Source organism: Rissa tridactyla, chromosome 4 (assembly GCF_028500815.1).
Source record: "Rissa tridactyla isolate bRisTri1 chromosome 4, bRisTri1.patW.cur.20221130, whole genome shotgun sequence".
Lineage (NCBI taxonomy): Eukaryota > Metazoa > Chordata > Aves > Charadriiformes > Laridae > Rissa > Rissa tridactyla.
This window is the reverse complement of record NC_071469.1, coordinates 39,706,345-39,731,197: the sequence shown is the minus strand read 5'-3', so window position 1 is coordinate 39,731,197 and position 24,853 is coordinate 39,706,345. Positions and strand designations below refer to the sequence as shown.

Here is a 24,853-nt window from a genome sequence, read left to right as displayed (position 1 = left end):
ACTTCTCTTTAAATATGCAGAATTTATACAGAGGACCTTGTCAGACTGTGGCCTAATACCAAAAGAATAAAAAGGAGAAAAGTCATATAGAACTGCAAATACTAACACCTCTATATCGTGAGTGTTTGTTCCTCACTGTTTCAAATACATTCTAAGAACAAACATTCTTTTTAAATAAGTTTAAAGACTATCTGAAGTTCAGGAAACTTAGGCATTATGTCAAGTGGAAGGAAGAGGAGCAGAGAACAAATTTCCCTTCAAAGAACCATACATAACCCATGAAAAACCTGGCAGCGGGTACAGACAAAAGGCAAAATTTTGTCCCCATCTGTCATTTCAGGAGGCTTTTCAGTGCAAGTAGAAACCTCCTTTTGGGATGCTCTGTATCTCCACTAGGTGTTCTGCAAGTATAGCTATGCCAGCCAGGCAATTGTGGCACAGTTATTTGCTTTTTATCAATCCACTTTCTCTTCAAAGAGAACAGATCCTTCATTTATTACTTTACAGGAGAGAACTTTAATTCATTTTATTAATTGTAAGAAAAACTTCATAAAAAAAACAAGCAGACTACAGAAAATGCTGATAAATTATATTATCAAGACTGAATTCCCAGTATTACAAGTCTCAAAAGCTAGAAGTTAAGCAAAACATTTCATAAAAAAAAATAAAAATCTTAAGAGATATGTTAACTCATACAGACTCATACAGATTTATACTTCTTTTCTGACATATCAGCAAAGTAGCCTATACTGCAACCACAACACAGCTGGTTAGCATTTCTGAATTAGCTGAGCAATTTAAAAAAAAAAAAAAAACTTACCAGAACATTTTTCTAAACAAATTATAAATGCCTTTAATTAAAAATGAAACTGTTCTGGAATATTGCATTATGTGATTTCTAATGACAATAGCACGCATTTTAACTGACTGAAACTCACCTCCAGAATATTTAACCTTACATCTCCTAAATCAAGCTAGCTTCAAAAAAAGATTAAATAATTTTCTGTAGAAAACATTTACAAAAAAGTGACAGCAACATAAGCATCACAAAACAAATTCAGAAACACAGATGAAAAACTCTGAAATAAAGTGGAGTAACCAGGGCGTGGCTTGACTGAGATGCCACAGATAGGCAAACGCTACTGTTCACTCACATTTCAGGCAACCAATCCAACAGGCACAGGGTAACAAGTTGACCTCATAAGGATTCAATAGTTCAGATAGCATTGTGAACTGTAGTTTGAGATGGGACCTAAAATTTGTCTGAAGCTGAGCTTCAGAAACGTACCCCCACACACAGACTCAGGAAACAAGCAAAGTTGAAGAGTAAAACAACGACATTTCCATCCCTCAAGTAAACCTTAATGGATTAACCGCTTAACAGAACAAAAAGTAGTATCTAGCACATTAAGGAAAATAACTTATTTCACTCACAGCATTTCTTCAAAAATTAGTATCTGAAATATGCTTTCATTTTTGTTCTGCTCACATGAAATTCTTTGTCAGTCATGAAGGAAATGTTTCTCTTCATGCTTTTTCTTTTTGTTTTTGTTTTCCCCTATGAAGCGAGTACTCTGTGTAGAATGCATCTTTCAAAAGAAACCCAAGAATTATCCTGTAGGTTATCTGCTCACAAAAAATAAACATGATCGAAACACCGTGCTATTTGGAGACCCATAAGAAACTGCAGCTTCTAAGTAATTTTGAATTCCTTGATTGGATTTGAATCAGTATGCTACCTACACTAGAATTATTCTTAAAATGCTAAGCCTGCTGCTAGGAAGGACCTTGCCAAAAAATATTCCTTCTCTGTAAAATGTAGAATTCCAGTACTTACACAGGGATGACCGTATTATTTTGTGATCTTCATGTAAGAACAGAATGCTTTGTAAAACTGGCATATCAACTTCCAGCTACCCATAGCAGATCCCCATTAATTAAATCTTAAAAACATAACACTGCTCTACAGGTCAAATTCATTTAAGAAGATTCTTTGTTTCTCAAAATCGGGTGGTTTTTTTTTTCGTATGTCATAGGCTGGAAGACTGATACTTTGGGGTAATAGCCTTTTAAACTTATCATAGCAAGTTATTTAATCATGCAGTTCTAGCTACAGACATATTCGCTGCACTCATTCATTAAATACAGTGTCCTAATTTCATAACAGAAGACTGCAGTGACCTAAAGATTTCTTACCTACACTTTGTTAATGTAAAAATAAGCAAGCTAGGTGAAGTCAATCACCTCTGTGCTCCATTTCCCAAATTCCGATTATTCCCATGGGCCATTCAAGAAACAGTGATGTGGTAATAGTACACTGGAATTAGTTATATTTGGAGAATGGGAAAATCATAGGAAAGCAGCACAGAAAGAAGGTAAAAATACTCTAGTCTACCAGAAAATGTTATGGTTCGTGATTTAAAATATTTAGTTTAGTACTAGGTTTTTCTTCTTGTATGAGCACTAATCTGTATTATGGTAGCACACAGCTGTCCTATTTTCTAAGTGAAACAGAAATCTGTAACAAAAGGTTTTCTACACTCAATTTACAGTGTATGTAGCTGAGTGTTTCATAGCTTGCATTAAAATACAGTTAATCTGAACTAACAGGTTTAGAAAAAGCTGTACTCACCTCATTAAGGTCAAGTCAGCAAACATTAATTGTACAGAGTATCCTCAAACACTTTCAGGACCCTTTACATTCTGGGACAATACAGAGCTGTCCAGAGTAGGTCAGTATCTGCAGCATACTGAAGAGTTTTCATCTTAAGATTTGCCCCTTACAATCATCGTGCCTCAAATGAACTACATTTTCTTGACAAACTAAAGCCAGCATCAAAATAGGAACCTTTAGCAAAGAGATCAGATGCTCTGCTATTCAGAAGTTTTGATCATAAATTTCCAAAACACATGCTGCAATTTCTAACAGCCATTACAGCGTTCAGCTTAAAAGTCTCTGAAAGTTCTGCATACCAAAGTGGGCCACATGTTTCTTTGATGAAGTCTTTGGTATTTCTTCTGTTGTACAAATCTGTTATACGGACAGATGTATAGACAAATAAGAAAAAGAGATTATGTTGGGGTTTTTTCTGCTACTGTTTTTACTATACAGATTAAATAATTACTTTTCCATTAGTTCTCTTTTGATCACCAGAACGTCATTACTTTGTAGACTTTCTTCACTCCGATCGAATATTTTTGAGCACAAGATTAATTATAAGAAAGTGTTTCTGTCATTTCTTAAAATAGATTCTGAGTGGGAGCACGTGCCATCATGATGCTGTAACTCATCAGGAAATTATGATGCAGTACTGTCTTATTCTATAGGCACCTGCTAGTTAAGATATGGCCAAGGTCATATCAGCACTTCTAGTGTTTGTCAGGACATTTTTCCTTATCAGATTACAAGAAATACAGCAAACACATTGTTTTTTCAAGAAGAAAAAAAAAATAAGTTGGAACCAATCACTTTTAGTAACTTCAATTTCAATTTTGCATAGAAGCGCCACTACCAAAAAAGTTAAAATACAAAATCATAATTGTGAAAATAGTAAATGTAACTAATTAAAAAATGCAGAAAACTACACCTAGGATTTATTTATCAAGTAAAGTGAAAAACTGAAGTGAGGAGAACAGACTTCATATTTTATTTCTTTATTCTTTTTTAAGTCATATGGCATGTAAATAAGGGTTTGGGGAAGAAGGCTAGGGAGAGCTCCCCCAAACTTTTTTCTCTGCTTGTTACAATCTTCTTGAATACTACACAAATCAGTTTTGATATGGGAAGACACACGAACAAGATTACATCAGAGAAACCATGGAAGTAAAACCTTCCTAAGTAAAACAGGCAGTTATTTTTCATTTCTTTAAAAAAAAAAAGTTATTATTTAACTTAAACAACTGGAAGGAAAACCTGATTGTCCAGCAAATTTATCCCTTCAGTTGTACCAATAAAGCTTTCAGGCTGGGTGATCCCAGAAATTTCTGAGTGCTAAGACATTTTTATTTAAATGTCAACAAAAAACAGTGATCCTGCTGTTACAGTATTCAAATACTTCATAAACATTCTTGACATTGTCTCCTCATCTGCATGGCTTCTGAATCCATGGTAGCATGTAATAAATGCATTTTTGCATACAAGTAAAACTCAGGCACTCAAGTCCTATACGAAGCAATCCAACAAACACCACGGGATTTCCCTAAAAATAGAGATACACTGAATTTTTCTGGTGGAAACTTTAGAGAAAATGAAAGCTCCACCAAGACATATGCTAAGAGGCTCATAGGCAAGGTAACACAGAGGTTACACCTGCACACATGCACCCTGTGAAAGGACGGTGGCGGATGCTGCGTAAGAGCACTGCAGAGTGCACAAGGGTCTACAAATGGCTTAGGACTACCAACCCACAACTTTTCCTGTAGATCCATACTGGATTACAGCAAGTATCACAGAGGTAAGGAACTTGGATTTAATTCCCTACTAGCCTATGGGGATTCAAACACACTCATTTATTTCCCAGAAGAGTGCTTTACTTAAGAAACTAAATCAGCAACAAGGACCATACTGTACCCTAACAGCTGGGGCACTCAACTGGGAAAGAAGACCTAGATTCTAGTCCCTGCTCCACGGACTATTTCTGTTTTGTTACTTGCCCTCTAACAGAAAAGAAAACGCAACAACCATCGAAAATGCAAAGATTTGAACCCTGTTTGTTCTCTTCCCTCCCGCTGCATGGTCCAAACTGCTAATTTTAAGATATTGTAGCATCACCACATCTATGTCTCTTTTTGGATCTAGTCTATGAAGTGTTACAGAGACTTGTTTGATTGACAATTTATATCTCTTCAGAAATACAAGACTTCTTCGAATTTGGGCACCTCTTCAGCCATGAAGCTTTTTTAATTTCAGAAGTGCACGGCTAGGCATGTAGCTTTTTACAGCACTACTCCACAGAGAGAATAAAGGCAATGCATTCCATTTTAAAGAATACTTAAAGCTTCTTCTACTTTTAATGCAGCATTCACTGGAGCAACCACAATAATCCCAAATGAGTATTTGCAGCACTGGATCAACAGAGTATTCTCTTCTCTCCAGAGCACACAAACTCTAGTAAATCCACCTCACAATTCTAAAACAATGACTCAACCCCTTCCTCTGCCACCAACATCCATCACCACATAATATGCTAACATTAATCTTCTTGTGTAAACAGCAGCTTTTTTGCTTTTTTTCTTTTTTTGCAACTTGCATCTTTTGGATCATGTATTATTTTTTCCCTCCATCCAAAATATATATAAAAATCTTCAATCGACCCTTAAAACACACAAGAAAGATAACATGCACATAGGTGGACCAATATGATAAGTTACAGTGTGAAGCATTTGTTCATTCTTTTAGAAACTGTTATATGCTTTCAAATACCACATCAAGTTAAAACTACTAATCGTGCTTTGCATCTTCAACTTCTCATCTCAAATTCTTATTCCCCGATGCAAGGAGGGATGCAGTCAGAAGTAAAACCTCAGATGTAAGAGGAAGGCAAAAATATATCACTCCGTGTATGTCAATTCCAGTGGATTAGCAGTGCCTCAGTAAATTAAGAGGTTTGCAAACCTTAATTATTAAAGAAATATATAGTTATTACTCTTATAATACTATTTTAACTTCAAGTCTGTCCTTTAGTTTAGTGACTGCACTTCAGCCCTCATCCAGAAAGGTAAACCTTTGGTGATATTGATCACGACAGACTATGAAGAAAATCAAAAGCCTCTTGACTCTGTTAGAGCAAAGTATACAACAAAAATATACATTAGATACTTCTAATATACAGAATTGTATTTCTCTGAATTAGCTAATTTGAATAGACCGGTGAATCGATACAGACTTTTGTTCACTACAGAATAGACAAACTATTTCTACAGAATTTTAGCTATTCAGATAACAAATTCTATACTATTCTGTTAAAAATCCAAGGAACAAAAGAAAATGAGACCAAGGACAAAGCTGTGTCCACGTCATGCTTTCAAGACATCTGATCCTGGTTACTTAATGTGAAAAGGCTTAGTAAGAAATAATATTCAAGCACAGAAAAATCCTAAAACAACACTCACTGTCTTTCAACAAAGAAAACCTGAAGTGAAAAAAAAAAATGATGTGTGTTCTAGGAGCATCTCTCAACTGCTAAATTTTGTTTTTAAAAGTGACCTGTAGCCCCTTGATGCAGGGACTGCTATATAAATATTTAATAAATGACATCTGATTTAATACTCAAATTGACTATGGCCTCTAGGAATCTCCAACTTATATACTACATTATAATAATTCTATAAGTGTTTCCTAAATAACCAACAGAACTGTTTTACTAGTAAGCCATATTTTAAAAGCCAGGCTGCAGTAGCCAAAGCTAATTGACAGAGTGAATCCAAACTAATACATGAATCCAGGTTTATTCAAGAACCTCACGTATCAGTTTAGCATCAGTTCTTGTCCTCAGAGACTTAAAAAAGCGTGTTGTTTTTTGGTTTTGGTTTGTTGTTTTGGTTTTTTTTTTAGCATGTAGCCTATCTGGCATATAAGTTTCAAGACTTCCTTTTTACCTGTGAATTTGCAAAGTACTTACATAAAAGAAATCTGCAAAACGTATAAATAAAAAATAACATAAGCTGGCAGAAAGAACTTCATACAGATTTACACAGCGAGCAATGCTATCAGTTACAATCCAATATCTGAAATTACATCCAATATAGAATAAATCACAGAACAGTGATAAGCTGTGCAGCACTGCTAGCTTTAAATGTCTTTAAAGCATGTCCCTACTGAAATGATCTCATCTGGGCACCCAATAAAAGGATTTTCTTCAATTACATTCACATAACATGGTTAAAACCCCAGTCTGTATCTTAAGATGCATCATCAATGCAAAGTAATTGACATTAGATAGCTATGTAACAGCCCAGAGGAACATTACAGATGTATTAACATAGACTTAAATGGAAGCAACACAGTTAAAATGTATACTACTTTTTTCTTTTTCCTATAAAGGAAACTCCTTGAAAGCATGGAAGCTGCATTTCAATTTCTGATTCCATTGAAGGGACAAGAAAAGGAGACAAATCTCCAAAGGCTCCTAAACAGTTATGAGAAGCTAAACACATGTAAAGTACAAATGCTATTCACCAACTGTAGGAAAACAATTAGCCAACAATGTAAACAGAGAATAGATGTCCTACAGGCTGCGTACCATAATTTATGGTAAAGCCAAAGAGTGGGACATTGCTTCCTTGCACTGATCTATAAAATGCCTGTATTTCTGAAGAAAGGGAGCAGATAGATTAGTGGAACAAGCTAGCAAATTCCCTATAGGTACTTTTTGCTTGGCAGAACGCCACATACAAAGGCAAACTAGACTTTTCTACCTGTCTCACTCACAGGTAGACAAAAAAATGCAGCAGAACACCGAGTCCAGCCTAACAAAATCTACTTTCTACAAGAGAAATGACTGGCTTAGTAGGGGGAGAGCAGTGGATATTGTCTACCTTGACCTCAGTAAGGCACACACAGCTTTGCTTCACTTATTAAACTGTCTTTATCTCAACCCATGAGTTTTCAAACTTTTGCCTTTCTGATTCTCTCCCTCATCCCGCGTAGGGGCAATGAGCGAGCGTCTGGGTGGGGACTTAGCTGCTGGACAGGGTCAACCCACCACAATCACCTTCAGTGATTTCTTTCAGTGACTTCCTTTGTACTGCATTAAAGCAGTACATACTCCAGATACATCCTCCTGGACAACAAACTACTTGAAAGTTCACTGGCTGTGAAAGGAAAGAAACACAGGAAAAAAAATGAAGTCTTGAAAGAAACAACATTAACACCATGGTCAAAAATGATAACATTTACATCCAGTTATATATGGAAAACACATTCTTCTCAGAGCTACGCTAAAAAGGGAAAGAGGGAATGGGGGAAATGAAAGTATTTAATCAAGTTGCCTAAGAAGTCATTCAGGAATGCAAGGCAAAGTGGAAGAGAAGCCTTGTCATCTGTCAGATTTACAAATAAATAATTAAAATAAATAATTATGAATATTGACCTGATAAAGAAAACTTAAGATTCCAGGAGACGTCAACTGGAGAGTATTTGGAACTGGAGAGCAGTTCCAAATAAAAAAATTCCATGAAAATAAGCACTTGACATTTAGTACAAATTCAGTAAGAAAACTCTCAATCTAGTTGCATTCAAGCGGTTGGCTTTTTCACCTAACACCAAAAAAAAACTGAAGAAGATACATGATATATTTGATCAACAAACTGTATCAAGGCACATACACCTAAAGAAGAAAAAAAAACAACTGTAAAGTAAAGAACACTGCTAAGAAAGATTTAAGCATAACTTGTCACGTTACAGGCAAAAAAGATATTACTGTCAGTCCCAAAGGAAGTATGCCGTTATCAATTCACAAAGAACAACTCTTACAAAAGAACAGAAATAACAGTAACTGAAAAGTATTTTCAATACAAAAATAGCAGAAAAGCACCGAAAAGCCATTTCCAGTACTTAGCCAGCACAATTTAAACCAAATGCAAAGATGAAAAGTCAGGGATGAAGGAAGACGACAGAAAAGGAATATGTTGGCTTTACTTCTTTATTTTCCATTGTTTTTAAAGAAGAGCTAAGGGGTTTTTTTAATGCTTTATTCTCTTGCAAGCATTAAGAAAGTAGTGCGCATTTTGCTTAATGGTGAGGAAGTGAAGGGAGAGAGGAACTGCTGAAAATCTTGGGAGTACGTTTTTTAATTTCCTCCTCCTTTCTTCAGAACTTTTCTTTTTTTATATTAGTTGTAATAGGAGCCATAATTAAATTCTGAAACCTCACCAAATACCCAGTAGTTCTATACAGGTTAAGAAAGAAAAGTAATTACAATAAACGGAATCTAATGTCTCCTGAAAGAAGACAAGACATTACTAAAGTAGGGGCAAATTCACAGATCAACCAGACATCACTAGAAGTAGCACAATCACTTCAAAAAACAGGAAGCCAATCATTTAGTATCAAAGAGAAAGAGAAATATCCCACAAACAACCAACATATGCCTTTGTGAGCATCATTAAGTGAATGGAAGACAATTGAGTTTTGGGCCACTATATGTAGCCACAGGTCACTGACTCTCAAATTGCAATCAGTGGATAATGGGTGATGCACAAGGCTACCAGATGTGATCATATCCATTCCGTCTCTTTTAAAGAGTGTAACTTCTGATTTTTCCAACTGAAGTTTGATAAAAGTGCACTGTAGTAATTATACAAATTTTGAGGGCCAGACAACAGTATATTCCCTAGGAACATGGGGCACTAATGCCTTGGCCAAAGACCAGTTTTTCTCATGCATTTTTACCAAAAGGAAAAATCCCAGCTTCTTTCTACTGGCAGCAACTTGTTTTCCTTCTCTACTGAGTGGGCACAAACATTTACTCATAGGAAACCAAGAGAAACTGATTGAAAACTAGCTTGGCAAAATACTGTCATCTGGATCGGTTCACATTTCGTTCACCCCATATATGTGAACAATTTTGCAGGGATAAATGAGAGCTCATGGACAGGATTACTTCTCTGGGTAGGATTAATTTCACCATTAATAAAATGAAGTAAAAGAAGAATTTATCATAAAGAATTGCTAAAAGATTCAATACTTTTCAACTTTGAATAAGGCTCAGTGAGGTATTTTTAAGGAGAGACTATTGGAATTACAAGCATTTGGTGTACTCGGTTTATTTCTCTATTCTTTTTTATAAAAATTTTTCCTAATTTTGCTGCTGTTAAGCAATGTGTTAAACTTTTCTAGTGAATGGGACTCTTGAAGATACATAAGAGAGGCACAATCATTAAGCACACAAATCTTTTTCCCTGTTTAGCTGGTCTGCTTTCTATTAACAGCCGTCACGCCTCATTTGTATAACCTCAGTCTCTACATTCTTTGATAGAAGCTATACTTTATGATATGTTTTTGATTTATATAATGTGGCTATCGGTCTCCTCTATACTTCCTTTTTCTCCCGCTTCCCATAAAATTCCATTTTTATTATTAATCTTTAACTTTTTCTTCTAGAAGCAGTGGGGTTTAGTGTTAGGATTGCTTTTTCAGTGACTACAGCATTTCAGTATTTTATGCTATTTTAAAAAACACACTTCCACTGTAGATGTATCTTAATACTGGAGATGCTACTCACATTGCAACTTGCAAAACTCAGTTCAGCTAGCTACCTTTATCTCCAAGCACTGCATTGGATGCCAAAACCATGGTCTATACATAATTAGTAGCCACGGAGACCATGGAAACATACAATACCAGACAAATGCATGGACCAGCAGGCTTCTGATTTTCAATTAAATAAGGCCTTAAATAAATGCAAATGGTCTACTGACCACAATTACATAACTAAACTATCTGTCCTCCTTCATCATCCCAATCCCTCCCTCTTTTTAAGAAAATATCAAGAGTCCCAAAGCCTGACTTACCCAACTAGCTGATGCCTGTGATTGGTTGTTCCAGTTACCTCCATCACATGGGTAACAGTCCACTCAAGAGAAAGGTAATGATTCTGTTCAGGTCAGCAAGAAGAAGGTATGCAGGACAAAAGTGAAATTAGAAAATGATCTTGCATGCAGATGTTTTAAATAGCTGGCATACAGACAGGTGTTCAACAAAAGAAAAATAAGTCAATAGCATATCAACTGTCATTTAGTACATATCAGGTTAGCATCCTCAAAGTTAGCGTATTAGCTAATCTGACTGGTAAAGACGTGCTTAGAAAAAACTAGATGAGTGTTAAGTATGATGACAGATTGAATGGTGCCAAAGTGGTCCCCCAATCAGAAGGCAAATGAGATCTGGTAGAAATGGGTAATTTGTCATATATATATATATAAAAAAAATTTAATTATTATTTGATATATAATAAATGTTTTTATATATATATAAAAATAATACATATATAGTCTTCAAATTACTTCTATCAGGCATACTGTAGTCAAGAAGTTACAAAAACTAAGTGTTAGAAGTTTTGACTATTAAAAATTAACACATTAATAAAAAGAGACCCTACCTGCCTGTAAATGCATAACTTAGTGCTCACCTTTTCCCAAATTTAACACCACAGAAGTCAAATGTTCAGCTCTTCTAGTTTCCTAATGTATCCAAGTTACCAAATGTTCAGCCCTTTGTTAAGCACAAATGCGTAGCATAGCCTTCATACTCACCTAGCTATTACTCGTATTAATCAAAAAAGTTTATATACAAAATGGGAAAATATATCTTGACTTACCCCCTCTTCAAAATAATTTCCTATAATGGGCAAATCCTTCCCTCCCTTCACTATGCTTTTTTCCTGCTTGATATTCAGTGAAGGCAGGATCTTTGCTTGTCAATCAGGACAACCTAGCGAATACCAGTGGGAGAACACCTAGCCTGACAAAGCAACACTTGCAAGAAAGGAGACAACACTTAGATAAAGGAGTGCCAAGACTATCTTCTGCATTAATGCATAGGACAAAACCAACACATGATTACATCTGCTTGAGCTGTGGTCAGAAAGCTGAAGTCCCACCTCCCACCTTTACCTATCCCACCTGTGCAATCCAGCCCCTCCCTCACACAGTCACTCCTGAGGTCCCTCACCGAGTTGATTCAATTTATTCAGGCTGCAGAAAACTAATCGCTCAAAAAGAAGAATAGTTTTCCATTAAGTTAGCCAGTTAAATTTGTTTTGCACAGAGTGAAAAATGGCAGGCATAGAAGAGTAGTAAACAAAGAACGGAATCTAAGAACTTCGACAGTAGAGGTGAAAAATTGCCAGCCTTGCTCACCATTCACCTACTGGAGCAGAAGCCTGCAGAGCTCAGTGCTGAACCACATCACACAGCTGACTCAGCTGGAAAGGATCCCTTTTTTCTGGCAGGTTAGGTTTCAGCTGTTTTGGTTCCCTGTCTGCATGGCCACACAACAGGTTACGCCAGCACAGCGCAGCATGGGAGTGAACAAGCAGCAGTGACGACAGAACCATGCCCAAAATTCCACGGGGCATAAGATTAAATCTGGACAGAGTCCTGTTGGGCTCTAAAGCAGTGACCAGTTATAGCAGACTGCATGGTACACCCGAAGAAAATTATCTCTGAATAACACAGCTTGAAATGTAGTGAATGCAGGAAGATAAAATCCCTGACAAAGTGCTACCTGTATTTTCCTCACAGACAAGTGAGCTAGGTAGAGGGAGGGCCTGTTCAAACTAAGTATTAGTGTAAACATGCTTTTTCTGACACTTCTTCATCTATAACTTTTACAAAAATTTTTAATTGTGTGGCTTATTTTGGACATTTGAAATACTTTTACTTAGTACTGAATTTTACTTTAGGCTACCTTAAGTTAAGAGTAATTTCAAGGGTAGTTAACAAAAGGCATTTCTCACACCTCTTTAGGTACTTTCTCCAGAGTATTCAAAGGATACACCCCCACTCACATCACACCCACAAAATGCACAGGAAAAGACCAAGAGCCGGTATCTTTCCAGACACTTTCCACCACCAGGAAAGTCTCCTCAGTGTTACCCACCGGAAGACACACAAGAATTATAGGAGGTACACACAACCCTGTGGAGGCAAAAATAGAGAATAGTGTGTCTATATTAGTGTTTCAGTTTGGTTCAAGAGTGGTGCTTTCAAGCTGTCTCCTGATGGTCCCCAATCACCATTCTTTGGTTCACACTGCAGAGAAGGACCAAAGCACGAATGCTAAATTCATTTTGGACAAAACTAAAAAAGGTACTCCAAGAGTGCACCTAATGCACTCCAACCATTATTTAGAGTTCAGTCGATGGGTTTTGAGCTAGCATGAAGCAGAACACTGTGAACAGCGTGCATGTGGAGCCCCCAGTACTAAGTTGTTTGCTCCACAAATCTGCTTCTCTTAGGGAGTACTACTTCCTAAAGTAGACTTTACTTAAATTGAATGAAATCACAAAAGGTAAGTTAACTTACTGAATTACAGTCAGAAGACTTATATAGGTACAACACAATAGGAAAGATCTTTTTTAAAAAAAACCAAAAACCTATCTACTTACCATTGCAGAACTGAGAGAGCACCTAATTATCCAAATACAAAGAATTACTGCATCTGCCTGTTTTTTCTCCTGCAATGGCTGCTAGTTGGAATGTCAGCATCTAGGGTTTTAAGTTTAAATTTATGCTTTGGATGAATTATAATATATATTTTGCTATTGCCTCAAATGGCTCCAGGCTGATGTTTTCACAATATCTTAAACACAGACGAAGCTCTTGAATGTGCCCTAATTATTAGATACTTTCTAGATGCTAATGAGATCTCAACCATTCATTTTAAAGTGGTTTTGTCTGCATATTTTCCATATGCACAGCTGAATTTACTTTTTAGAGGCTGAAGTACAGGTAGAACAGTTCTAGCAGGTGTCTGTTCGGTGCAGAAAAAGGATACTAGGAACAATGTGAATACAAAGACTTGCTAAAATTCTTGGGGAGGGTACCATAAACTGCTACTATTCTGGCACGACATACTGAAAATTATTACTATTTCACATCTAAAATCTCCCTTACGATTTGATGAGCCCTCACAGCATCTTACACATAACAATAACCAAATATAAGACACGCTATCAAGGAATTAAGAGATTTTTCTAATATTAAGTATAATCCATGATGTCCCAGTTTAATGCTATACAGAAATTTGCCTCAGATGCCTTTTCGAGAAAGATGTTCTGTTCATCAAAGAACTCAAAAAAGTCTACTTGAATCCTTTTCTGACAAAACAATGGTGAAGTGACAACTAGTATTTTCACTAATTCTCTTTGATCAACTGCCAAGCCAAAGAGAAAAGTCATGTACTGAAACCATTGTGCATAAACTAGAGCTATACCCTTTGGAATAAAGAAATAGGAACAGGCAGGTGAGCATCCTTGAAGCTTAACGATCACAGGAGATTCTTCAGCAGTTGCTTTTTTCAGCAGTTGCTTTTAACATGAACTTTAGAGTTTCCATTTTGATCTTTGATGCTTGGAAAAGAAGCCTGAGTCTCACTCAGATAAGAAGGTCCTGCACACTGGAGACACTAGTAATAGTTTTAATTCTTAGTCCGCTGGAAATTAACTGGCAAGATTAGACCTTAAGGTTCTACAGCTTACCTCCCTACTGTGGAACAGAGCGTGTTCCTAAAAAACAGATGTCAGAATAGCATTAGGTTCTGGAGCAGTTTAAATATACTCAACTTGAACCATATACATCTTACCAACATGACCATTCCCAGCTTCTTGAAGTTCTGTGCCTTGCGTTCTGTCAAAAGAATTATGCCATACAGCATTATCCTGTAGTCACATTTACTTGAAAAAGTTGTAAGATTTCTCTCAAAAAATCTCAACATCCTTTTAAGTCTCCTGGTTTATTCTATATAGCTTTTACTTTCTTCTTTTATTTATTTTGCTACATAAATACCAGAACAAATGTCTGTATGTCCAGAATGGTTTGGAATCCCTCGCAATGGGAAGCTGGGAGGGAAGGAAATTCCTCACCCCCTCCCCCAACTTTTCAATCTGTTCGATTAAAGTAATCACTAAAAAAGCCTACCATCAAGTATATTCTATAATAATTAGAAGTACTTTCATTTAGATTTAGCTGTAGCTAGGGAGTTAGACGTCATTCATCTATCAAGGCAAAGAAACATGATTAGAATGACTATCTAAGAAGGAATTCTTTCAGGACATCTTAATGACAGCAAGAGAAAGACCCAGAGATTACAAAACATTCCCCCAAAACTTCACCTTATATACCATTTGTTCTAAAATATTCTCAAAATTTTCTTAAAAGTATTAAATCAGAGCACAGCAGCAATGCTGAAGTTTTAATAAGAGGGAGTTACACACATGAGCACCTGTTGCAACTTTTTCCCAGCATCTCTGGAGTTTTCTGAGTATTATCTACAGAAACACTTCGTCCCTGCACTATCTTTTAAAGACACGTTTCACAACATTTCTCCTCAGTATGCCTTATTTACAGCTTATTTTTCCAGCAATTTAGAGGAGCCTTGAATTGCTGTACGCTTAGTTAATGTCTCCCCTTGAGTATTCAGACAACTAAAAAGGAAAATGAAGCTAAAAAAAAGAGGAAATGAGAAGTACCTATTTCCTTTAATCTTTGCTTTTTTCTGCTTTTTCTGGAAACAACAGGCAGTTTTCTCAATAGATATGTACTTACTTTTAGGCATCTTGACGCTTTCTCCCGATTTTTTTCTGAGATGAAGATTATGACAGGGAGTACATAGTAAGCCCTTGGCTTCTTACCATCTACACTGCTATACCCCTACTCTACAGCATATAAAAGAATCATGTCAGTGGGAAACTACCCAATACCTATTTGAATTCATGGAAATCTTCTTCCAGAAACATACACTGCCACTCAAACTTTCTTAAAACAAGATTTACAAGTACCTAGGTAAAAGGATACATACCTGCCTGACATCAATATCTTCTCTTTTACAGTCTGGTCTGTCTTCATAATCCCACAAAAATTGTTTCAGGAAGGGGTAAGAAATAGCAGAGTAGAAGTGTCTTGGTTTGCCAAGTTCCTAACCAGTGCCACATTCAATGTCTCTTCAAGAATTACTGGATGAAGGCTTTACAGACTTTATCTCAGGCCTTGCTATCAATCCTTCCCTAAATTGCCTATCCCAGGCCATTTAAAGCAGCTTGCTAAGAGAAAAGGGGGTCTTATCTTTTTTAACAGCAAACTCTGCCTATTCCGTCATTTGCAGAGATCCTAGGAACCTTCCACTTCTTAGCCAGAACTGCAGGATTCTTCACTGCAGTTCATTTTAATTCCTAAAGAATGGATATTGTTCTTTATCCATACAAATTCCCATAAAAAAATTCTGAATAACAGCTCCCTTCCTAGATTTCCTAGATTTCAGTATGAATTTAAATCCCCCACAGCACACATTACCAAAAAAAAAACCCAACCAAAAAAAAAAACCAAAAACCCTAAAAACAAAACACCAGGGAAAAAAAAAAAAAAAAACAACCAAAGAAAAACACACCATATACTTAAATTTCTGGTTCCCACTTTTAGGTCTCAAAAGCCACATATGATATAGAGGAAAACCAACAAAGTAAATAAAAGAAAGATTTTTCAAAAAAAAAATATTCCACGTAGATTTTAAATTCCCTACAACATACAGTACAATGAAAAACCCCATGAATTTCATAACCACACAGTGAGCACTCAAAAGCCCAAACAATATTATAGTTCAAAGCCCACATGCTTTCTGCTTCCTCACTTTACTATATAAGTGATATAATTTAATTAGAAAAGGAAAAAGTATATCTGAGAAACATGTATTTCTACAGTTGCGGTCCTAAATACATATGCAATGCTTATTATATTACTATATTGGTCTACTAATATAATTTATATGTTGAATACAAAATGAAATGTCATGTTAAGTATAAAATTATTAAAGATTACTGTTCTAGGTAACTTACTTGCATATGGAGCTAAATTAACATTGAGTCAATTCTCTCAGGTTTTTGGTCTACATCAAAAAACTCTTTATGGCTCAAAAATAGGTTTTGTAAAACATAACTATTCGCTAAATCACTGAAGTCGGCCAGTGGAAGTTCTGCTATTTATCTCATAGTACAAGGAACAGACAACGCATTTTATTCCTTACAAAATACCATTAATATCATTCACCCACCTTGTAACAGTAGGATAAAGTCCTGTTTTGCAGGATTTTGCAAAAAGTACATAGAAGAAGATTATTCTTGAGGGTTTATGCTAATTCTTTTCTACTTGACAACTAAGCTAGGCATAAAATAGACCTCAGTAGATATAGTATGAAAACAAAACAAATAAAGAAAATTTCACATACAAACATCTTAAAAAAATCTCATTTTGCAAGTAAGAGAACTGCCTAATTAAGCCCATTTTTCCCAAGCAGTTGTTTTTATGCAATTACTGTTCCTTGTAAACTTCAACTTTCTCAATTTCCTCTCAATTGTTTTGTGATTAAAAAAAAAAAAACCAAAACAAAACACCCTAAAAGGCTACGGTACTTTTTTATTAATTAAAAACATGCCACATAAAAAAGGCTGCTACCTGCTCATTTCCCATATGGTTGTTTATTACCCTCCTGTTCTCCAAGGACAGCTTTTTCAGGCATTCTGCTAAACTTTCAAGAAGAATTCTGTTATACTAATATAAGACTATTTCAATACAAGAACAGTTGCATACTACATCTACGCATAGGAACAGAGTGTAAATTATTTATTTTATTTAATACACAATTCAAGAGCTTATAAATATTCTAACAAGAGCTAAAATTTTATCTCATTTTTAGTTATCATGTCCTCCTGTTGCATAATATCAATCTCATGAATTGCAGACAACAAAAACTATACTTATCTTCACAAAAAAAAAATTCAAACCTTAGCAGCAAAACTGGTTCAACCATTAGCATAAAAAAAAAAATATTTTCCCACATATTCAAAATAAGCTTTTTTAGCTTGAACAAGTGAAAAAGAAATGTTAAGATCTTAACTTTCACTTCAAAAAGGCACTGCACAGCAAACTTCTTTGCTTTTAAAGTGTGATAAATTTCAAGACAGACATTTTCAGAAAAGCTATGCGTGAAATCCTAATGTGATATAAAAGTACCTCTCAACAAAGATGCCTTACTCTCTTACTTGAAGAAAACAAACAAGCAAACAGACAGAGAGATATGGTTAAACCAACATTAGAGGTGAGAAATTCTGTGTGCGCGTATCAGGCTTTTGCATGCTACACTCTCCAAAGCATGGACTGATGATGATATATTTTGTTATTGTCCAGTTAACAACCCAGCAAACCAACTAAAGGCTATCCCAGAACTAAGCCACTTCTCAAGAAATCCACGATCGCTAATTTTTAAGGTAAGCAGCACAGAACATTTTCCCACAATACTGAAAAAGGGGACAAGTATAAACCTAGAAAAGTAAATGAAAGCATAATGTAACAGATAAGCTCTGTACTGCTGCATATGAGCTCAGACATGGAGCATGGGCGAAAATGGAAGTCCTTCAACTGTATTTGGGTAAGTAAACTCCAAATCAAGAAACAATGATTATACAAGATTTCTCACTCCTGCTCTATAAAAACACATAGATCTCCAAATTAATGGCCATTTCTTACATAAGTAGGTATTAATTAAAACATCCATGTATAGTTGGGAAATAATCTCTTGCTTTATGTGCTTTTTAACTTCAGTGTTTCTACTTTTTTCAATTCAAAAGAAACGGTATCATAGCAAGCAAATTAAACTGTAAGTAAAAGTCTGCTTTATCAGTGAGACTCCAGTCACCAATTTCTGTTCCACATTGCATATTAAAAAACAGGGGTGGGGAAAAATCCAGGACTTTCTTCCTCTTTAACTATAAAAGTTACAGGCTCCTTTTCAGCACTGTTAAACTATAAAAAGGAAACTGGACAATTGTACAGATCACTCACTAGATATAAAAGCTTATCATCATAGCCATATCAAAAATCAGAAAGAAATGCTTTTGTGAAGACTGATGGCTACAAATGACAAAGAGTGAGATCTCCTAAATTCTATGGATAAACTCAACATTACGACAGTCTTACAGTTGGGAAAGATGAAAATCAATGTTGCTCAGAGTCTAGAATGTTTTACTCTTCATGGAAGTGTAACATTTCTCTACTTCTAGAATTCATTCACTGAACTAAGCATTTGGAAGAAAACTAATGCTCCTAGGAAAAGCTACTGACTTGAATCTATGTTTTGAAAATGAGTGCCCAACAAGATGTAGTTTCTGAGAGAAAGGCAGATCACAAGCAAAAAGATAACCAACTTCAATTTAGACAATTAGGGCAATGTGACAGTAAGTCCTAGCAAACTTAATGCCAGTCCTTACCCTCTCACCCACACCTCTGTAAGAAAGTTTACCGTAACTTACAATGCATGTCAAAAGTGTGACTAGTACCACCACTGAGAAAAGATCTTAGAGGAAACTTGTGAGAAGGTTCCTCATAAAGTAGGAGAAAGGCATATGAATTTTTAGTTGGAAAGCCGACAGCATATATATTTCTAAAACAGTCTGACCAACAAATAGCAACATCCTAAGTATTTCATCACATTTCTCAAAGGTAATATTTACAAAACTTTTACACCAGTGGGCTTCAGATCTGCCCAGGTTTGTTTGGGTTATGTTCTCAAGTAGACAACACCCTCACTATCTGAGAGGAATGCTTGCTTCAAAGTGACAAATTCAGACACAATGTGTACGTGCTGTGCTATTTCAACAAACTAAATGGTTTCAGACATTTACAAAGATGTTAGTGTAATCTTTCACACTACAGTGTTAAGATGCTAAACAAGGTCTGAGGTTACGCATTCAAAAACCTTTGTCTGCTTTACTGCGTAGGCCCATGGCAACAACTATCATTCAAAATGTTTTAATCTTTACTTAGCGGAAGAAAGGAAGAAAGGAAGAATAAAGTACCTGAAGAAGAAAACACTAGTGAAGGGTTGAATTTTGCCAAAATCCTTTACTCCCCTTAATTGTAAAAATGTTTCATAAAGGTGAAAAGCTGTATCACCACTTCTTAAGCAATACTAAATACCATAAAACTATCCTGAAAAAATAAAGTTAGTCCGAGATTATTTTTTTTTTAAACAAGCAAGAAACAATACAAAAAGAGAGGCAAAGACAGAAAATGCTGTTTGTGTCTGGTGGTAACTCCTTCTCACAGACCTACCTCAAGAGCAAACTCTGAATGAAGCTTTATAAGCCAACCCCAAATTTGACAAATTTTTTATCACTAATATTCTGAAAAGAAGATGTAACAAAACATGAAGTTTTGAACATCTACACTAGGTGCTTACTGGACAGAAAAAAAAAAGGGGAGGGGGGAGGTAAATAAGTAGAAAACGGTGATGGAGCAAAATAAAAGGGCAACCAGAGAGAAATAGACTGTCTTTTTTCCACCAGGCTAGTGGAGATGGCAACATCATTTAGATCTCTCTGGGCGGTTCTAGTGAAGGGTCTGCTTAGTCCCTCACAAAACAAGAAAGGTCACAGATTATGTAACTTTTACCAGCGTCACCACCAGTGAAGGATAACCTAATATTGATTCAACTCTGAGCACCGCACACATTTTTGTCCCTTTTCTAGCCAACTTCAGCATTACAAAACTCTGAACTGACTAATCCGGGTTCAATATCCTGACACCAATGGCAACCAGTTACAACGATTCTGTTAGAGATATCCCAAACATGAAAGGCTTGCAAGGGGCAAACAAAATAATTCCATATCAAAATTTGTATTTTACTAAGGAAGTATTGGTGCATAACACTGCAGATAGAGCATGCATATAATCCAACCTTTACCATAAATGTAGAAATTTTCCTCTTTTTTTTTTTTTAAACCTACCCTACATTTCTTCTTCTCTATGTGTGTTTCCTTTTTAAAGAAGATATCCGGAACACTTAAATGACACAGCTTTGGCCATTGTTAGCCCAACTCTGCTATCTCATTCTCCATCACAAAAATACCCCAATCTGACAGTTAGCATCACAGTCCATTTTTAAAATGTATTGTATTTTAGCATAAGGGTAACCTCATGACAACATAAGACTGAAGCTCTATTATTATTTCATGTGCCTGCACTATGTTATCAATTTTAGAAGAGAGAAAACCTAGGTTTGGAACTTAAGTGAGCAGTATCTTTAATCTGAATACTTCATTAAACACTGGGGATGAATATGACATGGTTGCATTCTTTTCGCATGTTGCAAAATGTCTTGAAATGGTAACGCACAGAGATTAGAACTAAATTTTCTATCCACAAACTAGCAAGACTTCCTATTTACATAAAATATAACCCTCTAATTTACAACAAGCTTCACAGTTTTGTAATCCATGGTTGTTTATATTTCCTCATGTTCCAGTAAATAAGCTTAAGTCTACACTTTCTGTATAGAGACTCAAAAATAAACATGAACAGCATCTGCAAGTCAGCAGAAGCTGTATACATGAAAGTATGTTTCCAGACTTCAGGAAGACAGTTCCTTAACATTGAGAAAGTGTCCTAATTATGGACTCCATTCTTCTCATTGCCTCTTAACTAAAAGACCTTGACAGTTTGGATATAAGAAAAGTTAACATGTATTTTTTTTAAAAAACAAAGTGCTGCTTTCTGCATAATTTTGCATTTGAACACAATAAGTTACTTTGTCTAAACAATAAGCAAACTTTCTATTTCTCTAATCCATTGTACCTGTCTTAATTTATCACAAGTGAAGAAATATATGTTTGTTTCTAGACAAGCAACTAGCAATGCACACACAAACACAAAGGTCTACTAAGCAAAACTAAATACAATAACTTACTTAAACCAAAATTGAATGCAATAGAACTAAGCTACACAACAAACATTATTCACTCTGTATTAATATACTCTGGAGCCATGTGCATCAGCCTCAACAACAGAGAAGACTAACAAGATGCCCAAACATTTTTTTTATGTCCTCATTTAAAACTAAACATACAACTTCATTGCAAATTAACTCAAGGGAGTTACTCTTAAGTAAATTTAAATTCCATCTGAATACTACCATAAGGTGCAATAATGGTACTTTCTAAACTGAGTATACCAGGTCTAATAGGAACATAAATCTATATGCCTGTGCTGATAAGCCCGCAAGTATAAACTGTTAACAAAACAAACATATGGCTATGATCTTAATTAGAAAAGCTAAAGAAGTCATGTTATGTTAATTATCTAATTTCTGGTCACCGAGCTATTCTAAATGATTAAACCAAAAAGTAGTGCTCATACCTAACCTTTCCATTGCTACAGATTCCTTCATACACCAGCCAAGAAGCAATTATTAGTTCATTTCTAGAAGAAAAATTCAGCAGAGTGAGTTTTTAAATCTGTTTCCACAACTGAAAGAGCAGAAACAATGGAATTGCAAATTATGAAACAAAGTTAAAAGAATTTAATAGTGCTCAAACAGGATTTATAGCACGAAATAAAAACATATGTATTTTGAAAGATTATCTGAATCTATTGTGGGACTTAATCATTATTTAAATGACTGTAACACCATATGTATCTATTACTGCATTCTGGGAACATTTATAGGTGAAAGTTATTACAACTCACCAATCTACAGAAAATAATAATCCAAGTTCCACAGCGTAAAGTTGCACAAAATATGCAAAGAGTATTCTGTTAGCAGACACCTCCTTCTCACTTTAACTTTTACAATTACATGTAATTGCATGCACATCCTAGCTTTCAGTTACAAAAGGTACAAACTCCCCCAATTTGACTTCTGCATCTGGTCAAAACTGCTCTGTCCTTATTGAGGATATAGATGCCTGAAATTTGAAAGCAAGGCTAAGGATTTCTACTTCTATTACACCGTGCTTTTCTCGGGGTTTGCCATCAAAATAACCTTGCAGCCCAACGCTTCCCCGGAAGGGCTGGACGCCAATGGTAACCCGGCCCCGGCGGCGGGGGTTCAGCACCCGGTCGGGGGACAGCGCAGGCCGCCACGGGGCTCCCGACACCCCGCCGAGACTCCCCCCGTCGGGCTCCGCCCCCCCGCCGGGGGCTCCCCTCCCCCCGCCCAGGGCTCCCCCCGCCGGGAGCTCCCGGGCTCCCCCCCCCGCCGCCCGCGGGCAGGGACCCGTTTCCGTAGGAGGCGTGAGACGGGAGCGTTCGGGTTAAACATCGCTGGGTTTAATAAATAACTTTCGGGTTAACTCCAGGCCTCCTCTCCAATGAACGCACCCCCTTTCACTCCGAACGTCTTCTGATTCCTAAACGTGCTCATAACGCTGCTTTCCGTGAACAGTCATGTCTCCACAGGCTCCCGGTAACAGCTACTGAGCTTGACGCACAAAAATTTCACTAAAATCTCTCGCCCTTCCTTCACCAGAAATGCTATTTACGCTCGTATACAGTCGAACCCCTCGGGGCTCCATTTCTGGGCGTACCGCACTCCCACCGGAGTGACGAGCTCCACGGTACACCGGGATAACCGCAAAGGCTCCCCCAAAAGCTGAAGAAACCCTGAAGTCCACAACACACCTACCGGCTACGGCTCTGGGAACCATCCTGTGCAGCCGTCGCATGTCATGGGCCAGGGGCTCACTGAAGGATGCTCCATGCCCTACCAGCAGTACCATCATACGTGCCCTCCTCCCCCTCCCCGCAGAAAGCACACAGGCACACGCATCCCCCCCACCCACCCCCCCCCGAAAGTAACGGCCGGAGAGGGGGAGGGGAAGGAGTCATCCTAAAGGTGTCTGCCGTGCCACGCTCAAAGGCATCCCCGGGGGCAGGGAGCTCAGGCCGCCTCCCGCTGCCGCCGCCGCCGCCCGGGGAAGGCAGGCCCGGCTCCCGCCGGTCCGCAGCCTGCGCCGGCCGCAGGCTCCCTTCCTTCTCAAACGCCTTCGCCCGCACGGCTCCACCGCGTTTGGAGGAAGCCCGGCCGCCTCTCGATCCCCCTGTCCCCTTCGGCAGACGCCCACCGCCGCGCTCCGTCCCCTCCAGGCGGGTTACTCCCGAGCCGGTCCCCCGGGCTGCGGCGCCCAGCGAGCCCTCTCACTCCCTCGCCCGCCTGCGGCAGCGGCGCCCAGCGCCGCCCGGCCTCCCGCACACGCTCCCCGCCGCGGCGCCGGCGGTCGGAACGCCGCCACCCCCACCTCCCCGTCCCCGGGCCCGGGCCCGGGCCGAGGCCTCGGCTCCCGCAGGCACGGCGGAGCGGCGGCTCCCTGCGCAGCGGCGGCGGCGCCACAGGAGACGGCCGCCGGGGCAACCCGCCGGGCGGCCTGAGGGCGCGCACCGACCCACCGCCTCCCTCCTCTCCTCCCCCGCGCCGTCGCCGGCCGCGGCCCGTTACCTGTGAGGACCCCGACGCGGATTTGGTGGTCGTGGTTCGTTAAAATCATCCCCTCCGACGCCATGTTTCCCGGCGCAGCCACCGCACTGACAGGGAGAGAGCGGGGGGGGGGGGGGGGGGGGGGGGGAAGAGGGGGGAGGGGGCAGGAGCGCGAGAGCGGCGCGAGCGCAAAGGAGGCGTGGCCTGGGAGGGCGGGGGGCGTGGACAACCCGCGGAGGGGCGGGGCGACGCCAGCCTGGGCCCAGCACATACAACCGCGCGGAGCGGTGGGGGGGAGGGGGTGCGAGGAGGGCGCGGCGCGGGAGCCAGCGGGCGCGAGTCTGGCGTGCTGCGCGCGGCCCAGGCAGCGCCAATCTAGCGCCGAGAGCGCCGGGCCTGGCGCCGGTTGCTACCGATCGCGGGGGAGGGTGGCCGGGCCAGGCCGGACCGGGGCCGCCGTCGGTTGTGTAGCCCGTGCGGTGCATCTGCCCCCACTTTGGCGGGCCGCAGCCCCCCCCACCCCGCCCCCCGAGGTGGCGTTTCATCTCACACCCCACAGCACCGGCACCGGAGGTGCTGGCACGGGGCCGGCCCCGCGTACTCCCCGGGGCCGCGGGGAGCGAGGTGGCCGCCGGGCATCCGGCCCCGCTGTCTGGCCCACCGGCAAACTGATCCCCCCCACCGGCTCCCCGGGGTCACGGGCAGTTCAGCCAGTGCGCTGGCCAAATGTCACCCGCTCCCTGTCGGCCTTCCCAAGGCCAAGTGCAAAGTCCTGCACCTGGGTCATGGCAATCCCAAGCACAAACACAGACTGGGTGGAGAATGGCTTGAAAGCAGCCCTGAGGAGAAGGGCTTGGGGGTGCTGGTGGATGAAAAGCTGGACATGAGCCAGCA

General features: G+C 38.9%; 1 protein-coding gene across 8 annotated transcripts in view; it reads right to left on the bottom strand.

The window, feature by feature from the left end:
- GPHN (gephyrin) overlaps positions 1-24,087 on the bottom strand; it is a 299,636-nt gene extending 275,549 nt beyond the window's left edge. For all 8 annotated transcript variants that reach the window (XM_054200605.1, XM_054200607.1, XM_054200606.1 and 5 more), the window contains exon 1: positions 23,981-24,087. In XM_054200605.1, coding sequence (XP_054056580.1) covers positions 23,981-24,044 — 64 coding nt within the window. In that variant the 5' untranslated portion in view covers positions 24,045-24,087. The remainder of the gene's footprint in view (positions 1-23,980) is intronic.
- Between the last annotated feature and the right edge of the window lie 766 nt (positions 24,088-24,853).